The sequence below is a fragment of the Bombina bombina genome, chromosome 1 (assembly GCF_027579735.1).
Source record: "Bombina bombina isolate aBomBom1 chromosome 1, aBomBom1.pri, whole genome shotgun sequence".
NCBI lineage: Eukaryota > Metazoa > Chordata > Amphibia > Anura > Bombinatoridae > Bombina > Bombina bombina.
In genome coordinates this window covers 249,713,470-249,730,565 of record NC_069499.1, presented here as the reverse complement: position 1 = coordinate 249,730,565, position 17,096 = coordinate 249,713,470, and the positions used below count along the sequence as shown (strand labels likewise).

At 39.3% G+C, this 17,096-nt stretch overlaps 1 protein-coding gene across 1 annotated transcript in view; it reads left to right on the top strand.

The window, feature by feature from the left end:
• Window positions 1-17,096, top strand: part of NPAS3 (neuronal PAS domain protein 3) — a 535,722-nt gene that overhangs the window by 140,589 nt on the left and 378,037 nt on the right. The window contains exon 2 of the mRNA XM_053697924.1: window positions 10,936-11,012. Within this exon, the coding sequence (XP_053553899.1) occupies window positions 10,936-11,012 (77 nt within the window). The remainder of the gene's footprint in view (window positions 1-10,935; window positions 11,013-17,096) is intronic.

Sequence of the window (17,096 nt, the reverse complement as noted above, 5' to 3'; positions counted from 1 at the left end):
AACTAAAAAAAAAAAAAACTTTCTTTTTTGGGGAAAACTGGGTACTGGCAGACAGCTGCCAGTACCCAAGATGGTGGCAAATAGGTAGGTTGGGAGGGTTAGAGAGCTGTTTGGGGGGGATCAGGGAGGTTGGGGGCTAAGGCAGGGGTCCATCACAGATGAATAATTAAAAAAAACAAAAAAAACACCTTTTATTTTAGTACTGGCAGACTTTCTGCCAGTACTTAAGATGACGGGGACAATTGTGGGATGGGGGAGGGAAGAGAACTGTTTGTGAGGGATCAGGGGGTGGGATGTGTCAGGTGGGAGGCTAATCTCTACACTAAAGCTAAAATTAACCCTGCAAGCTCTCTACAAGCTACCTAATTAACCCCTTAACTGCTGGGCATAATACAAGTGTGGTGCGCAGCAGCATTTAGTGGCCTCCTAATTGCCAAAAAGCAATGCCAAAGCCATATATGTCTGCTATTTCTGAACAAAGGAGATCCCAGAGAAGCATTTACAACCATTTGTGACATAATTGCACAAGCTGTTTGTAAATAATTTCAGTGAGAAACCTAAAATTGTGAAAAATTTAACTTTTTTTTTTGTTTGCTCGCATTTGGCGGTGAAATGGTGGCATGAAATGTACCAAAATGGGCCTAGATTAATACTTTGGGTTGTCTACTACACTACACTAAAGCTAAAATTAACCCTTCAAGGTCTCTACAAGCTCCCTAATTAACCCCTTCACTGCTGGGCATAATACAGGTGTGGTGCACAGCGGCATTTAGTGGCCTTCAAGTTCTAATTACCAAAAAGCAATGCCAAAGCCATATATGTCTGCTATTTCTGAACAAAGAGGATCCCAGAGAAGCATTTACAACCATTTGTGCCATAATTGCACAAACTGTTTGTAAATAATTTTAGTGAGAAACCTAAAGTTTGGGACAAAATTTGTGAAAAAGTGAACGATTTTTTTTTATTTGCTCGCATTTGGCAGTGAAATGGTGGCATGAAATATACCAAAATGGGCATAAATCAATACTTTGGGTTGTCTTCTAAAAAAAAATATATATACATGTCAAGGGATATTCAGGTATTCCTGACAGATATCAGTGTTCCAATGTAACTAGCGCTAATTTTGAAAAAAAGTGGTTTGGAAATAGCAAAGTGCTACTTGTATTTATGGCCCTATAACTTGCAAAAAAAGCAAAGAACATGTAAACATTGGGTATTTCTAAACTCAGGACAAAATTTAGAAACTAAATTTAGCATATGTTTTTTTTGGTGGTTGTAGATGTGTAACAGATTTTTGGGGTCAAAGTTAGAAAAAGTGTGTTTTTTTTCAATTTTTTCCTCATATTTTATAATTTTTTTTATAGTAAATGATAAGATATGATAAAAATAATATATTTAGAAAGTCCATTTAATGGCGAGAAAAACGGTATATAATATGTGTGGGTACAGTAAATGAGTAAGAGGAAAATTACAGCTAAACACAAACACTGCAGAAATGTAAAAATAGCCATTGTCATTAAGGGTAAGAAAATTGAAAAATGGTCCGGTCATTAAGGGGTTAAAGTAGATGAAAATGTGAAAAAACATTTTTATGTAATCATATTAAATAAAGGTTTTAACTATGTATTTACTGTAATTATTTCACATTCCAATGTTCTGCACATAGAGGAATTAATCTAAATATTTATAAATATATATTCCTATATATATCTGTATATATCTATACCTATATATAATCATGTATATATATATATAGGTATAAATATATATTTGTGCAAAAAACATCATATATATATATATATATATATATATATATATATATAATATATATATATATATATATATATATATATATATATATATATATATATATATATAAAAGACGAAAAAAGTCGGCACAAATTTCTGTTAAAAGTCCAAATTTATTTCAACAATATTAAAGGAAAAAGCTGCCACATGCAGCTAACATCAGGTGCAAAAAAGGAACAGTTTAATCTGACATGTTTCGGCCAGTAGCCTTAATCATAGACCTAATTAAAACAATGTGAGCCTTTAAAATAAATACCCTATGCACTGTTTTTATTGGTTAACCACTAATTAGATGGGAATAAACTGGGATGTACTATTTTAACAAGTTTAACTCATTGCTCTCCTATATATATAGAAATTGAAATGTGCTGGATAAATAACATAACAAATGATACATTAAAATATATGGTTAAAGACAACAGTAATATAAAGCAATAAATGCTACTGGCAAGTTAAACCATTAATGGCATGAATATAAATAAATATGTATATATAAATGCTTATGTTGTTTTTATATTTAACCTTTGTATATATGGTCATAAAAATAGTAATTCTATGAGTCATACAGATACAAGTGCACAGGAATCTGGGGATTTTTCATTAACTAGCTCTCTTTGTATATATATATAAACTAAAAAGGAGAAAAAAAAGTGCTTGATAATGAATATTACAGAAATGAAAAATTCCCAGGGTCTACTCTGTACTGTAACCAGCTGCCACTACCTAAAGAGCGCCTAAACAATATGCTCAATACATAGATAACAAATGAAAAAGAAGAGTATAGAGGGCGCTAGAATTGGTAATACTGATCACCTCCTAATGTTTCCTAATACTCATACAGTAGTTTGATATAAGATACAAAATTTCAGTATAATAGCGTATCCTTGTTGGGCCGATCTCACTGCACCAGTTTGTCTATGATACCAGCAGATAATAGCAATTCACCCCACAAATATAACAACAGTCTTTATTGGAATCGACAAAATTTTATTTAAAAGCCCGGGGGGGCAGATTAGGGGTTAATAAGTATAATGTAGGTGACTGCGGGCTCCGGCAGCGGCGGTTTAGGGGTTAAACACTTTATTTAGTTGCGGCGGTGTAGGGGGGGGCAGATTAGGGGTGTTTAGACTCGGTGTACATGTTAGGGTGTTAGGTGTAAACATTCCCATAGGAATCAATGGGATATCGGGCAGCAGCGAACATGAGCTTTCGCTGCTGTCAGACTCCCATTGATTCCTATGGCATCCGCCGCCTCCAGGGTGGTGGATTGAAAACCAGGTACGCTGGGCCGGAAAATAGTGGCGAGCGTACCTGGTAGTTTTTTGATAACTTCCAAAAGTAGTCAGATTGTGCCGAACTTGCGTTCGGAACATCTGTAGTGACGTAACCATCGATCTGTGTCGGACTGAGTCCGGCGGATCGTATGTTACGTCACTATATTCTACTTTTGCCGGTCTGTAGGGTTTGATAACTACGGCGAATCAAGCTCGCCACAAATACGCTGCAGAATTCCAGCGTATTTGCGGTCGACAGCTTGATAAATAGAGGCCATGGTTTCTACTGTGCATATTTTAATATACAATTCTGTGTAATTTGAATACAAATTTTACATTTTTGGCAAAATACAATTTTTTGAGGAACCATAACAAGACAATTTTTCCTTAGTATTTTTGTATGATTTTTAAATTACAATTTTCATTGTTCACTTTTGTAATTGATGCATCTCCTTCTCATACAAAAATTAAGCATATGCCCCTTACAGGGTAAAAATTGGCTATATAGAATTCCACCAGGGAAATAGAAGTACTGGCGAGCATTCCTAAAGAATCTCACCAGCCTATAGAGCTTTATAGAATTGGGCCCATAGTGAAAAGATGCTATTTATAATATGCTGTTATCTGTGTCTGCATGTTTTCCAAAATAACATAAATTCTTTAAATGATCTTAACGGTTGATAAGATGAACTAGAAAAATATGAATAAATTAAATGTATGTTCAATAACCAGAGCATATTTTACTTTCCTGTAGTTTTATTAAAAATACTTTTAATGGATTAATTTTAATGTCAGTGTCTCATGACGAGCAGGTTAATTACATCTCGTTAATCAGGACCTGGCACTGTGGCACTCAGGTGTCACTTTGAATTTCGAATAATGTGGAGCGAGCTGTCCGTCTTTCTCTTCCAGGGCTCAGAGCTGAACCACTCATTTTCTCAGAGTATGCTGCTCAGCCGTAGCCCACAAGTAATCAATTACTAGGCCAGGGGGCATCATAAAAACTAGGCTGCGTATAAGCAGCTAATAGACATAGGGGACAAAGCTTTGGGTACACAATGATTGGTCTGGGGAACGAGAGATGGGCATCTTAGCATGGTGAGCTGCAGGTGTGGAAGTAATGTTCTGCAGCTCATTGGGTTTTGGGATGTATGCTCTGCAGGTTTGAAATGTTAGTTTGCAGGTATAGATTGGTGGTCTGCAGGTACAGATTACTGGGCACCAGGTGCAGAGAATTGGTTTGCAAATGTTAGCATGTTTGGGAAAGGTTTGGAGGTTGGATGACAATTTATAGTTCCGATGTAATAGTCTGTCATTCTAGAGGTGTGGAGCATGGTTGGAATTTTGCCCGTGTGGAGTAATGGTTTGCAATTCAACTGATATGTAGCAATGTTTTATGGGGAAAGCCGAAGAGTAGTGGAGCATTCCTGTGTATTTAGTCTAGAAACAACAAAATCTATTGGAATAGTTTACTGTGTTCAAGATCTGCATATCTCACAAGTACAATGTGGTACTGAATACTGTGACATTCCCCTTTAGTCTAAAGACCTGAGACATAAGATCACCATATGTAAATGTATGTAGTACAAACTTCCTGTATCCCTTTTATATACTGTACTATATACCCCTTCTAACAGCATTTTATATGCCCATGTTTACAGTATACACACAGTTGCATGTCTCCCTGCTTTTGGTCCATGCACTATGCTTTGTGCAGTGTTCACCAAAGACGTTAACAGTTTTTTATAGTCTGTCAGTAATGGGCGGGATTGATATTTAAATATGTATATGTATTAAATACAAATATCTGTCATATCATGTACAAATAATGAGATTTTTAGGAAATACAAGAAAACAGAGATCATGACTACTATCTTTTTATGTTTTTTGTTGTTTTTTTTTTGCATTCTCGGGATTGTAAATTACAGTAATTCAATCTTTTTGAACAGCATTTCTCTTGGTAATCACTTTGTCGTGAATGGGATTAAACCTTTTGGTTATATTAATATACTTTTTTAATTTACCTCTGTAATTACCTTGTTTCTAAGCCTTTTCAGACTGACCCCTTATCTCAGTTCTTTTGGCAGACTTTCATTTTATCCAATCAGTACTGAATTATTAATAACTCCATGGGAGTGAGCACAATGTTATCTATATGGCACACATGAATACTGCTGTCTAGCTTTGAAAAACTGTCAAAATGCACTGAAATAAGAGGTGGCCTTCAAGAAATTAGCATATGAACCTACCTAGGTTTAGCATTCTACAAAGAATACCAAAAGAACAAAGCAAATTTGTTGATTAAAAGTAAAATTGTTGTTTAAAACTGCATGCCCTATCTGAAGCATAAAAGTTTAATATTGACTAGACTGTCCCTTTAACTTTAATTTTGATTGTACTGTCCCTTTAAGTGTTAAATAAGAGAAATGTATGCTTTACAACAGGCGATAATTCATTAACATCAACATTCATTTGTAATTTGGGCTATGGTTTTTCAAACCACTTGGACCCATTACTGAGTCGCAACACAATGTTTACTGCGTGTGTTATATGAAAGGGTGTGTGGTGTGTGTGTTATATGAGAGTGGGTGTGGTGTGTGTTATATGAGAGTGTGTGTGTGTAATATGTGAGTGAGTGTGTGAGGTGTGGTGTGTGTTATATGAGAGTGTGTGTGTAATATGTGAGTGAGTGTGTGAGGTGTGGTGTGTGTTATATGAGAGTGTGTGTGTAATATGTGAGTGAGTGTGTGAGGTGTGGTGTGTGTTATATGAGAGTGTGTGTGTAATATGTGAGTGAGTGTGTGAGGTGTGGTGTGTGTTATATGAGTGTGTGTAATATGTGAGTGAGTGTGTGAGGTGTGGTGTGTGTTATATGAGAGTGTGTGTGTAATATGTGAGTGAGTGTGTGAGGTGTGGTGTGTGTTATATGAGAGTGTGTGTGTAATATGTGAGTGAGTGTGTGAGGTGTGGTTTGTGTTATATGAGAGTGTGTGTGTAATATGTGAGTGAGTGTGTGAGGTGTGGTGTGTGTTATATGAGAGTGTGTGTGTAATATGTGAGTGAGTGTGTGAGGTGTGGTGTGTGTTATATGAGAGTGTGTGTGTAATATGTGAGTGAGTGTGTGAGGTGTGGTTTGTGTTATATGAGAGTGTGTGTGTAATATGTGAGTGAGTGTGTGAGGTGTGGTGTGTGTTATATGAGAGTGTGTGTGTAATATGTGAGTGAGTGTGTGAGGTGTGGTGTGTGTTATATGAGTGTGTGTAATATGTGAGTGTGTGAGGTGTGGTGTGTGTTATATTAGTGTGTGTAATATGTGAGTGAGTGTGTGAGGTGTGGTGTGTGTTATATGAGAGTGTGTGTGTAATATGTGAGTGAGTGTGTGAGGTGTGGTGTGTGTTATATGAGAGTGTGTGTGTAATATGTGAGTAAGTGTGTGAGGTGTGGTGTGTGTTATATGAGTGTGTGTAATATGTGAGTGAGTGTGTGAGGTGTGGTGTGTGTTATATGAGAGTGTGTGTGTAATATGTGAGTGAGTGTGTGAGATGTGGTGTGTGTTATATGAGAGTGTGTGTGTAATATGTGAGTGAGTGTGTGAGGTGTGGTGTGTGTTATATGAGTGTGTGTAATATGTGAGTGTGTGCGGTGTGGTGTGTGTTATATGAGTGTGTGTAATATGTGAGTGAGTGTGTGAGGTGTGGTGTGTGTTATATGAGAGTGTGTGTGTAATATGTGAGTGAGTGTGTGAGGTGTGGTGTGTGTTATATGAGTGTGTGTAATATGTGAGTGAGTGTGTGAGGTGTGGTGTGTGTTATATGAGAGTGTGTGTGTAATATGTGAGTGAGTGTGTGAGGTGTGTGTTATATGAGAGTGTGTGTGTAATATGTGAGTGAGTGTGTGAGGTGTGGTGTGTGTTATATGAGAGTGTGTGTGTAATATGTGAGTGAGTGTGTGAGGTGTGGTGTGTGTTATATGAGTGTGTGTAATATGTGAGTGTGTGAGGTGTGGTGTGTGTTATATGAGTGTGTGTAATATGTGAGTGAGTGTGTGAGGTGTGGTGTGTGTTATATGAGAGTGTGTGTGTAATATGTGAGTAAGTGTGTGAGGTGTGGTGTGTGTTATATGAGAGTGTGTGTGTAATATGTGAGTGAGTGTGTGAGGTGTGGTGTGTGTTATATGAGTGTGTGTAATATGTGAGTGAGTGTGTGAGGTGTGGTGTGTGTTATATGAGAGTGTGTGTGTAATATGTGAGTGAGTGTGTGAGGTGTGGTGTGTGTTATATGAGAGTGTGTGTGTAATATGTGAGTGAGTGTGTGAGGTGTGGTGTGTGTTATATGAGAGTGTGTGTGTAATATGTGAGTGAGTGTGTGAGGTGTGGTGTGTGTTATATGAGTGTGTGTAATATGTGAGTGTGTGAGGTGTGGTGTGTGTTATATGAGTGTGTGTAATATGTGAGTGAGTGTGTGAGGTGTGGTGTGTGTTATATGAGAGTGTGTGTGTAATATGTGAGTTAGTGTGTGAGGTGTGGTGTGTGTTATATGAGAGTGTGTGTGTAATATGTGAGTGAGTGTGTGAGGTGTGGTGTGTGTTATATGAGAGTGTGTGTGTAATATGTGAGTGAGTGTGTGAGGTGTGGTGTGTGTTATATGAGTGTGTGTAATATGTGAGTGAGTGTGTGAGGTGTGGTGTGTGTTATATGAGAGTGTGTGTGTAATATGTGAGTGAGTGTGTGAGGTGTGGTGTGTGTTATATGAGTGTGTGTAATATGTGAGTGAGTGTGTGAGGTGTGGTGTGTGTTATATGAGTGTGTGTAATATGTGAGTGAGTGTGTGAGGTGTGGTGTGTGTTATATGAGTGTGTGTAATATGTGAGTGAGTGTGTGAGGTGTGGTGTGTGTTATATGAGTGTGTGTAATATGACTGTGTGTTTTATAGGAGATGTAGGGGCCCATTTATCAAGCTCCGGATGAAGCTTGAGGGCCCGTATTTCTGCAGGCTCGCCAAAAACACCACTTATGAAGCAGCGGTCTAAAGACCACTGCTCCATAACCTGTCCGCCTGCTCTGAGCAGGCGGACAGACATTGCCGCAATTCAGCACGATCAAGTATGATCGGGTTGATTGACACCCCATGCTGCCGGCCGATTGGCCGCGAATTGGCAGGGGGCGGCATTGCACAAGCAGCTCACAAGAGCTGCTGGTGCAATGCTGAATACAGAGAGCGTATTGCTCTCCGCATTCAGTGAGGTCTGTCGGACCTGATCCGCACTGACGAATCAGGTCCGACAGACCTTTGTTAAAAAAGGGCTAATGTGTGTGTGTTATATGAGAGAGTGTGTTATATGAGAGAGTATGTATGTGTGTGTAATATGAGTGTGTGTGTGTAGTGTGTGTTATATGAGAGTGTGTGTTATATGAGTGTGTGGTGTGTGTTATATGAGAGAGTATGTATGTGTGTGTAATATGAGTGTGTGTGTGTAGTGTGTGTTATATGAGAGTGTGTATGGTGTGTGTGTTATATGAGTGTGTGGTGTGTGTGTGTGTTATATGAGAGATTATGTATGTGTGTGTAATATGAGTGTGTGTAGTGTGTGTTATATGAGAGTGTGTGTGGTGTGTGTGTTATATGAGTGTGTTGTGTCTGTGTGTGTTATATGAGAGAGTATGTATGTGTGTGTAATATGAGTGTGTGTGTTATATGAGAGTGTGTGTTATATGAGTGTGGTGTGTGTGTGTGTGTTATATGAGAGAGTATGTTTGTGTGTGTAATATGAGTGTGTGTGTGTAGTGTGTGTTATATGAGAGTGTGTATGGTGTGTGTGTTATATGAGTGTGTGGTGTGTGTGTGTGTAATATGAGTGTGTGTAGTGTGTGTTATATGAGAGTGTGTGTGGTGTGTGTGTTATATGAGTGTGTTGTGTCTGTGTGTGTTATATGAGAGAGTATGTATGTGTGTGTAATATGAGTGTGTGTGTGTGTAGTGTGTGTGGTGTGTGTGTGTTATATGAGAGAGAGAAGGTGTGTGTGTAACATGAGTGTGAGTGTGTGTTATATGAGATAATGCGTGTGTATAATATGATAGTGTGTGTGTTATATGAGAGTTTGTGTGTTATATGAGAGTGTGTGTGGTGTGTTATATGTAGGGTTGCCAACCAGCTGGTATCTTACCGACACGGACGGTATTTTTAAGGTTCATTTCAATGTAGAAAATTAAAAAATAAATATTGAAAGAAAGCCCCTGTCAAAGTGAAACTTCTTCTGAGTTATGCTGTATATTTATTTATTCAAATTTATGTTAATGAGCATGGCTGGTATTTTCATCCAATAAAGTTGGCAACCCTAGCTATATAGATACAAAAAGATACAATATACTGTACAGTGCTAGATGGAAAATAACACTTAAATGTAACAACAAGAACTAATACTCTCCTTTTAGATAAGACCGCAGCCTTCTTACAGTCTCTCCTCTGTGACTGTTTTATACAAGTGGAAAAATGGCAAATAGATGGCGCTGGTCTGTACAGTGATGTTTCTCTATATGGTGAAGAGAAAAAGTGCTTGAGGTGTGTCTATATGGTGAAGAGAAAAAGTGCTTGAGGTGTGTCTATATGGTGAAGAGAAAAAGTGCTTGAGGTGTGTCTATATGGTGAAGAGAAAAAGGTCTTGAGGTGTGTCTATATGGTGAAGAGAAAAAGTGCTTGAGGTGTGTCTATATGGTGAAGAGAAAAAGTGCTTGAGGTGTGTCTATATGGTGAAGAGAAAAAGTGCTTGAGGTGTGTCTATATGGTGAAGAGAAAAAGGGCTTGAGGTGTGTCTATATGGTGAAGAGAAAAAGGGCTTGAGGTGTGTCTATATGGTGAAGAGAAAAAGTGCTTGAGGTGTGTCTATATGGTGAAGAGAAAAAGGGCTTGAGGTGTGTCTATATGGTGAAGAGAAAAAGTGCTTGAGGTGTGTCTATATGGTGAAGAGAAAAAGTGCTTGAGGTGTGTCTATATGGTGAAGAGAAAAAGTGCTTGAGGTGTGTCTATATGGTGAAGAGAAAAAGTGCTTGAGGTGTGTCTATATGGTGAAGAGAAAAAGGGCTTGAGGTGCGTGAAGAGAAAAAGGGCTTGAGGTGTTATATGAGTTATATGAGTGTGTATGGTGTGAATGTTATATGAGAGTGTGTGTGATGTGTGTTTGTGGTGTTTCAGTGTATGTGTGGTGTGTATGTTATATGAGAGTGTGTGTGATGTGTGTTTGTGATGTTTCAGTGTATGTGTGGTGTGTATGTTATATGAGAGTGTGTGTGACGTGTGTTTGTGATGTTTCAGTGTATGTGTGGTGTGTATGTTATATGAGATTGTGTGTCATGTGTGTTTGTGTTGTGTGTGTGGTGTGTGTGTGTTGTATAAGATTGTGTTTGGGTATTATATGAGAGTTCATGTGTTATTACCTTTTACAACACTTTCACGTTTGACTACAATCAGGTATAAAGTACGCATGCATTTTACTCACTTTGCCAAAAATTGCAGCTATCTTGTATATTACTTTAGAAATTTTCAGACCAAGCATAAAAATAGGGTCATGAAGATATGTGGTATATAATTGCACTGGGTCTTGGGAAAAAAAAGTTTGAAGAACACAGATCTAGGATTTAATGTAAAAAAAAAAGTTTTTATATCCACAGATCATCAGAAGAGTGGCCATCTAGTTTTTTAGAAAACTGTTTTCTTTTTGTATTTGACATTTATAGCATCTCATAAAATAATTTCCCTTTATTCTAACTTCTTAGAACTTATGGGTTTTGACTGAGACATGTTAACATGGTATTGTAGGAGGATGGTGGGTCTCATACTTCTCTCTGTTCAGTTATAGGGTCCCAGAGGAGAAGAAGTCCAAGCTCTCTGGCTATTGATGTGTTTGATTCACATTTGGGAAGCCACATCCTTCAGGTAAGGAGATAATTTTTCTTCTGTATTGAGCAGATAAATAAAGGTTCTCAATTGCAATGCTGCCAACATGAAAATTCCTCAGAGGGTGGAAGATGGTAATATTAAAGTCAACCTGTAGCTTCTAAAAGTGCCTAAAATTATATTGCTTATTCAGTGTTAAGGAGAACACATGTACAGTGAAAGATTGCTTGGGGTGTTGTTAACTAGAACTCCCTCATAGTAATTTGAGCATTGACAGTAGCAGATCACTTGGACTCTCTAATAAAGTAACCTTCATGTGACAGATCCCTAGGACTGTCCTATTAAATAAAGCTCAGTCACTATTTGGTTAGCCTGGGCAGTGACAGATCACTAAGACTGTCTTATAAACTAAAACGTCCTTACCACTGTGTGAGCCGAGGCAGTGACAGATCACTAGGACTGTCCTATTAAAGTGATAGTAAATCCTAGCGTATGTGAATGTTAGGATTTACCAGTGGAACAAATAAAGGGGGCTTTCAGTCATGAAGTATAAAATACTTCATACTGAAAGTTCCTTCATTTGTCTGAAGCGTTCAACGCGCTGAGCACCTCAGTCATCCCATGGCAGAACGCTATATTGCTGTGAGGTGATCTTAGCCAATAGCGTGCTAACTGTCTGGCATGGCACCAGCTGGCCCGCACGGCTATTGGCTAAGAGATGAAAACATTACCTCACAGCACAATAGAGTTCTGCCGTGGGCTGCCTGAGGACTTCTGCACGTGAACGCTTCTGCACGTGAAAATAAAGGAACTTTCAGCATGAAGTTTTTTATAATTCATTACTGAAAGCCCCCTTTATTTGTTCCAATGGTAAATCCCTTCAGGCCCGCCGGAAACAGGAGATAAGAAGCAGCGGTCTTAAGACCGTTGCTCCTTAACTCGTACACCACCTCTGAGGCGGTGAACATCAATTCGCCCGATCTCATACAATCGGGTTGATTAAAAAACCCTGCTAGCAGCCGATCGGGAGCGAATCTGCAGGGGGCGGCATTGCACAAGCAGTTCACCAGAACTGCTTGTGCAATGATAAATGCCGACAGCGTATGCGGTCGGCATTTATCGATGTCTGGCAGACATGATTCACTACAGCGGATCATGTCCGCCAGACACTTGATAAATCGGCCCCATAGTATGAGTTTGGGCAGTGACAGATATCTAGAGCTGTCCTATTTAAAGGACATGAAAGTCGAAACTAAACTTTCATGATTTAGAAAGAGCATGCAATTTTCAAACATTTTTAAAATATATTTTGTTATCAAATTGACTTTGTTCTATTGATATCCTTTGTTTAAAGCATATGTACATGTCCTCAGCAGCAGCAATCACTACTGGGAGCTAGCTGGTGATTGGTGGCTAAACATATTTGTTTCTTGTCACTGGCTCTTCGGATGTGTTTTAGAGACCCCTTTTATTCTTGACACCTTTGTGTGAGCATGGGAAGTGACAGACTGCTAGGACTGGCCTATTAATTAGCCTTCTCTTACATTACTGCCATCGTCTTGTAAGCAATGACACATCACTAGGACTGGGTTCACCAGACTTTAAGCTAGTGCTCTTTTTATTCCTGCCACGCACCACCATATAAGCATGTGTGTAACAGCACATGATTAGTTCTGGTCATATTCCACCAATTAAAAGTCATATCCTTGGGCTCTAACATCTCTTCAAAAACAGCTGTCATAGAATCCCCTAGAATTCAAGTATTTAAATGAATTTTCTTAAGGTGTGCTCTCATGATCCTATATTTGTAAAGTGATTTTGATTGAAGTAGGTTTATCATTGCAGTTATCTGCTCTCCTTAGACAGTGGCAGCTGACTTAAGCTGACTGACTTGCATTCACTTTCTTATGCTGATACTTTTATAGTTTTATTACATTTTCCTATCTATTACTGATAAGCTTTTACTGAGGATATAGTAATAATATGGTCTAGAAATAATGCTTCTGTACTGTGCAGTTTTATGAATTGACCAAAAGAGGGATTTGGGCAGATGTATAAGAGTCTGGAGGTTGTTACTGTGTCATTTTTGTTTAGTGTGAATTGATTTATTAAACAAATAACATTATATTAAAAATATGTAATTCAATCATTTAAAATTTTCCTTAAGAAACATATATCTCTTCTCTCTGTTTTGCTATGGGTTCAAATTAATGTTAGCCCAGTTTCAATAAAGCAGATTTAAATGCCATTCATTTTGATGAAAATGGTTTGCCCTGGAAGTATGTTTTAGAGGGAAGAGCCCAAATGCATCATATTAAACACTTTAGGTATGTAATGAAAAAGTTAGTCTCACTTTAGTTGCCTTTACTACTCGTGATTTCTGTTTCATAACATTGAAGTATGTCTAGCTCTGCGGCAGAAAGCTTGCAGTACAATGAAATCCTTATTTCTGTCTTATGTGGCAGAGGCAAAGAAAGACGAAATGGGATGGGTTAACCCCGTGCTTCTCTATCCTGACACCCCTGATCAATGAGCAGATAAATGGATGGCTGCAGCCCCAGCGCTGACATTTAAAGCAGGTGTCTGTCGGTGATTGATAAAGTCCCGCAGGCGGCTGGAGCCATCAGAGGGCAGGGAGGGAGGGCTGGGCAAGCAAGCATCTCTTCACCTAGTCTTAAATGTGCTCAGCTTCTGATATAATAAGTGTATAATTTATCAAATTGTGATAGATAATCTAAAATTGCTGTGCTGTGTATCTGATACAAGAAGTGTCTGTGTTTATTCCTTATGCCTCTTTCCATATGAATAGGTTAGGTTTTTTAAATATACACACATCCTTATTGTCTAAGTGTAATGTGCTTAGTTGTGTTACTGTTTTGTGAGAGTTTTAGAGGTACCTATCTAGCTTTATAACTACTAGAGCTCCCTAGCCCCTACTGTTTTTTTCTCTTGAGATTCTTACTCTATGATTACCCTTCTTGTGCTGCTTACTCTGTAAACTTCCAAACATTGTATCCATGTCTCTTGTGCTACCCATTATACAAACGTCCAGTCTCTTTCTCCTGTTTTTGAGGTGGCTTGTTGTGTTGTTTTATGAAACATTAAGTTCTTGAGGTATCTTGCTTTATAGATCACTGTTACTAGATTCCTATAGTCCCTAACTCTGTTCCTTTTCCTCTTCAGCTTCTAACATCATGAGCTTCCAGCCTTTATACTCGTGTCTTTTGAGCTGATCACTCGATTAGGTACCAAGCTTCGTACCCCTGTCTCTTGGTTTGTTCACTCTCTCTTGAGCTACCCATTCTACAAGCTTCCAGTCTCTTTTCACTGTTGCATGAGGTGCTGAGAATTTGTCTCCTTGTCTCTTGAGGTGCTTACCCTATGAACTTCTGCATTATGTTCCCCTGAACCATCCTGACTATGTGCCACATTTTCTTGTTTCTTGTGTTTATTACCCCTTTTGTTGATTTTTGTAGACTTTGTGAGGCCTACTTATCAAGCTGTCAACTGTGCTGCATTCGCCGGCACCAATATGCTCGCCTGACATCACCTAACATCGCAGCCGCGGACCTGAATACGCTCTCCATATTTAACAAAAAAGCTGTCAAAAAGCCGCGCACCAAGTATGGGGCTATGAGCAGCGGACTGTTGTTAACTAGCAGTCATCGATCTCGCTGCTATTCAGCTTTTTCACCGCTTTATTTGTATACTAAACACCGCCACTATACTAAAATGTTTAACCCCTATCCCACCGCTCCCGGACCCCGCCGCAACTAAATAAAGGTATTAACCCCTATTAACCCCTATCCCGCTGCTCCCGGAGCCCACCGCCACTCAAATAAACTTATTAACCCCTATTCCGCCCTCCCGGAGCCCACCTCCATCTATATTATGTTATTAACCCCTAATCTTCCGCCCCCTACACCGCCGCAACCTACATTATGTTATTAACCCTTAATCTGCTGCCCCCTACACCGCCGCCACCTACATTATGTTTATTAACCCCTATCCCGCCACTCCCGGAGCCCACCGTAACTAAATAAAGTTATTAACCCCTAAACCGCCAGCCCCCCACATCGCCATAAACTAAATGAAACTATTAACCCCTAAACCTAACAACCCGCTAACTTTATATTAAATATTAACTCATCCCTATCTTATAATAAATTTAAACTTACCTTTAGATTTAAATAAACTATATTAAACTATATTAAACTAATAATGAACCTACCCTAACTATTATACTAAAATTAAACTATATTAAACTAATAATGAACCTACCCTAACTATTATACTAAAATTAAATTAAACTATATTAAACTAATAATTAACCTACCCTAACTGTTATACTAAAATTACAATAAACCAAAATCTCCCTATATGCAGACGACATCACCCTGTTCTTGACATCTCCTGAGGAATCCCTCCCTGCAGTATTCGCTACCCTACAACAGTTTGGAGACTTGAGCTTCTATAAGCTCAACGTCGCCAAAACAGAGGTCCTACCCATAAATGTCCCCCCGATACTCTCACTTTATTACAAACCACATTCCGCTTCCAATGGCAAACTACTTCTCTCAAGATCCTAGGGGTTCATCTGAGCCCAGACCCCGTGGTGGTCATAGCTCTAAACTACTCAGACAGGCTTGTGGAATATAGAAGGCTCCTTGAGACTTGGGAGTTCAGAGAGATCTCATGGACAGGTCGCATTGCAGCGATCAAAATGTCCTTCCTCCCCAAGATTACATATCTATTCCGATCCATTCCATATAATATCCCTAGAACGCTCCTTAATAGACTTCAAAGCCTAATAACTGCATATGTATGGAAGGATCGAAGACCCAGAACTTCCGGACGTACTTTAGAAAAACCGATTCCACAGGGAGGCCTAGCTTTACCAAACATAATTTCCTATTATAATGCAGCCAGATTGTCGCATATCGTCCTCTGGAATAACCCTGAAAGACAGCTCAGTTGGTTTACCCTTGAATCCTCATTGCTGCCTTCTGGTCTATGCCTATCTGACCTACTCTGGATCCCTCTTCACCACAGACATGACATTGACACCCTACACCCTATCTTTAAGCACGCACTACGATTCTGGGACCAGATCAGACACAACCCTGCTATCTCCCCTTATCCTTCCCCTTTGCTTACAATTTCTGCTGCACTCTTCTGTCTCCCGGACTCTCACTATGACTTATGGCCTAATCCACATACACTTTTAGTCATGGACTTTTATGAGAACAATGTTTGGGTTTCTCACCCCGCACTCTGCACCAAACTTCAACTCCCCCCCAGGCTTGCCTTTGAGGGGTTTCGCCTGAGCACACGCTTGCGCACCTGGGGTTACCCAAAATCTTCATTACGACCTATGACAACATGGGAGAAGGCTTGGCAGGGAATTCATGCCCTAAAACACCTACTGTCTTTCCATTACAATCTCCTTACTAATACACACATTCCCCACAAAATCCCACAACACCGCGCCTGGGAGAGAGAGATTGGGTTCACAGTAACAATAGACGTCTGGCATCTTAGAATTATGACAACCAAAAAACTCCTGCATTGCGCCACCTTATGGGAGCTTTACTATAAAGTGTTAGTTCGCTGGCACTTGGTCCCAGTCACTCTACACAGGATATACCGATCTCACTCTCCTTACTGTTGGAGAAATTGTAGAGACATCGGCACAGCACTTCATACCTGGTGGGCATGCCCTATAATTCAACCCCTATGGAAGAAAGTCTGTGCACTCCTTCTTTCACTTAATCTTACTCCTCCGTATACTCCAGAAGTAGCCCTCCTTCACATGCATATGCCTAATCTATCTCCCCCTGGGGAAGCGCTTACAATCTATGTTCTCATGGCTGCGAAATTGGCACTTGCCAGAGCCTGGAAACAAGATGGGCCTCCCTCTCTCTCTCAGGTGATCTCCATTGTACACTTCGTGGGACAAATGGAACAGTACTCTTACAAAGTTTTAGATCAGGTTGACTCCTTTTACGGGATCTGGTCCCCTTGGACCACAAAATTCCCACAGTGGGACACCAGACCCCAAAATACCTCTTAAGAAACCTCGCTCACCTCCCCTCCCTTAATATATCCTTTTTTTTTTTTTTT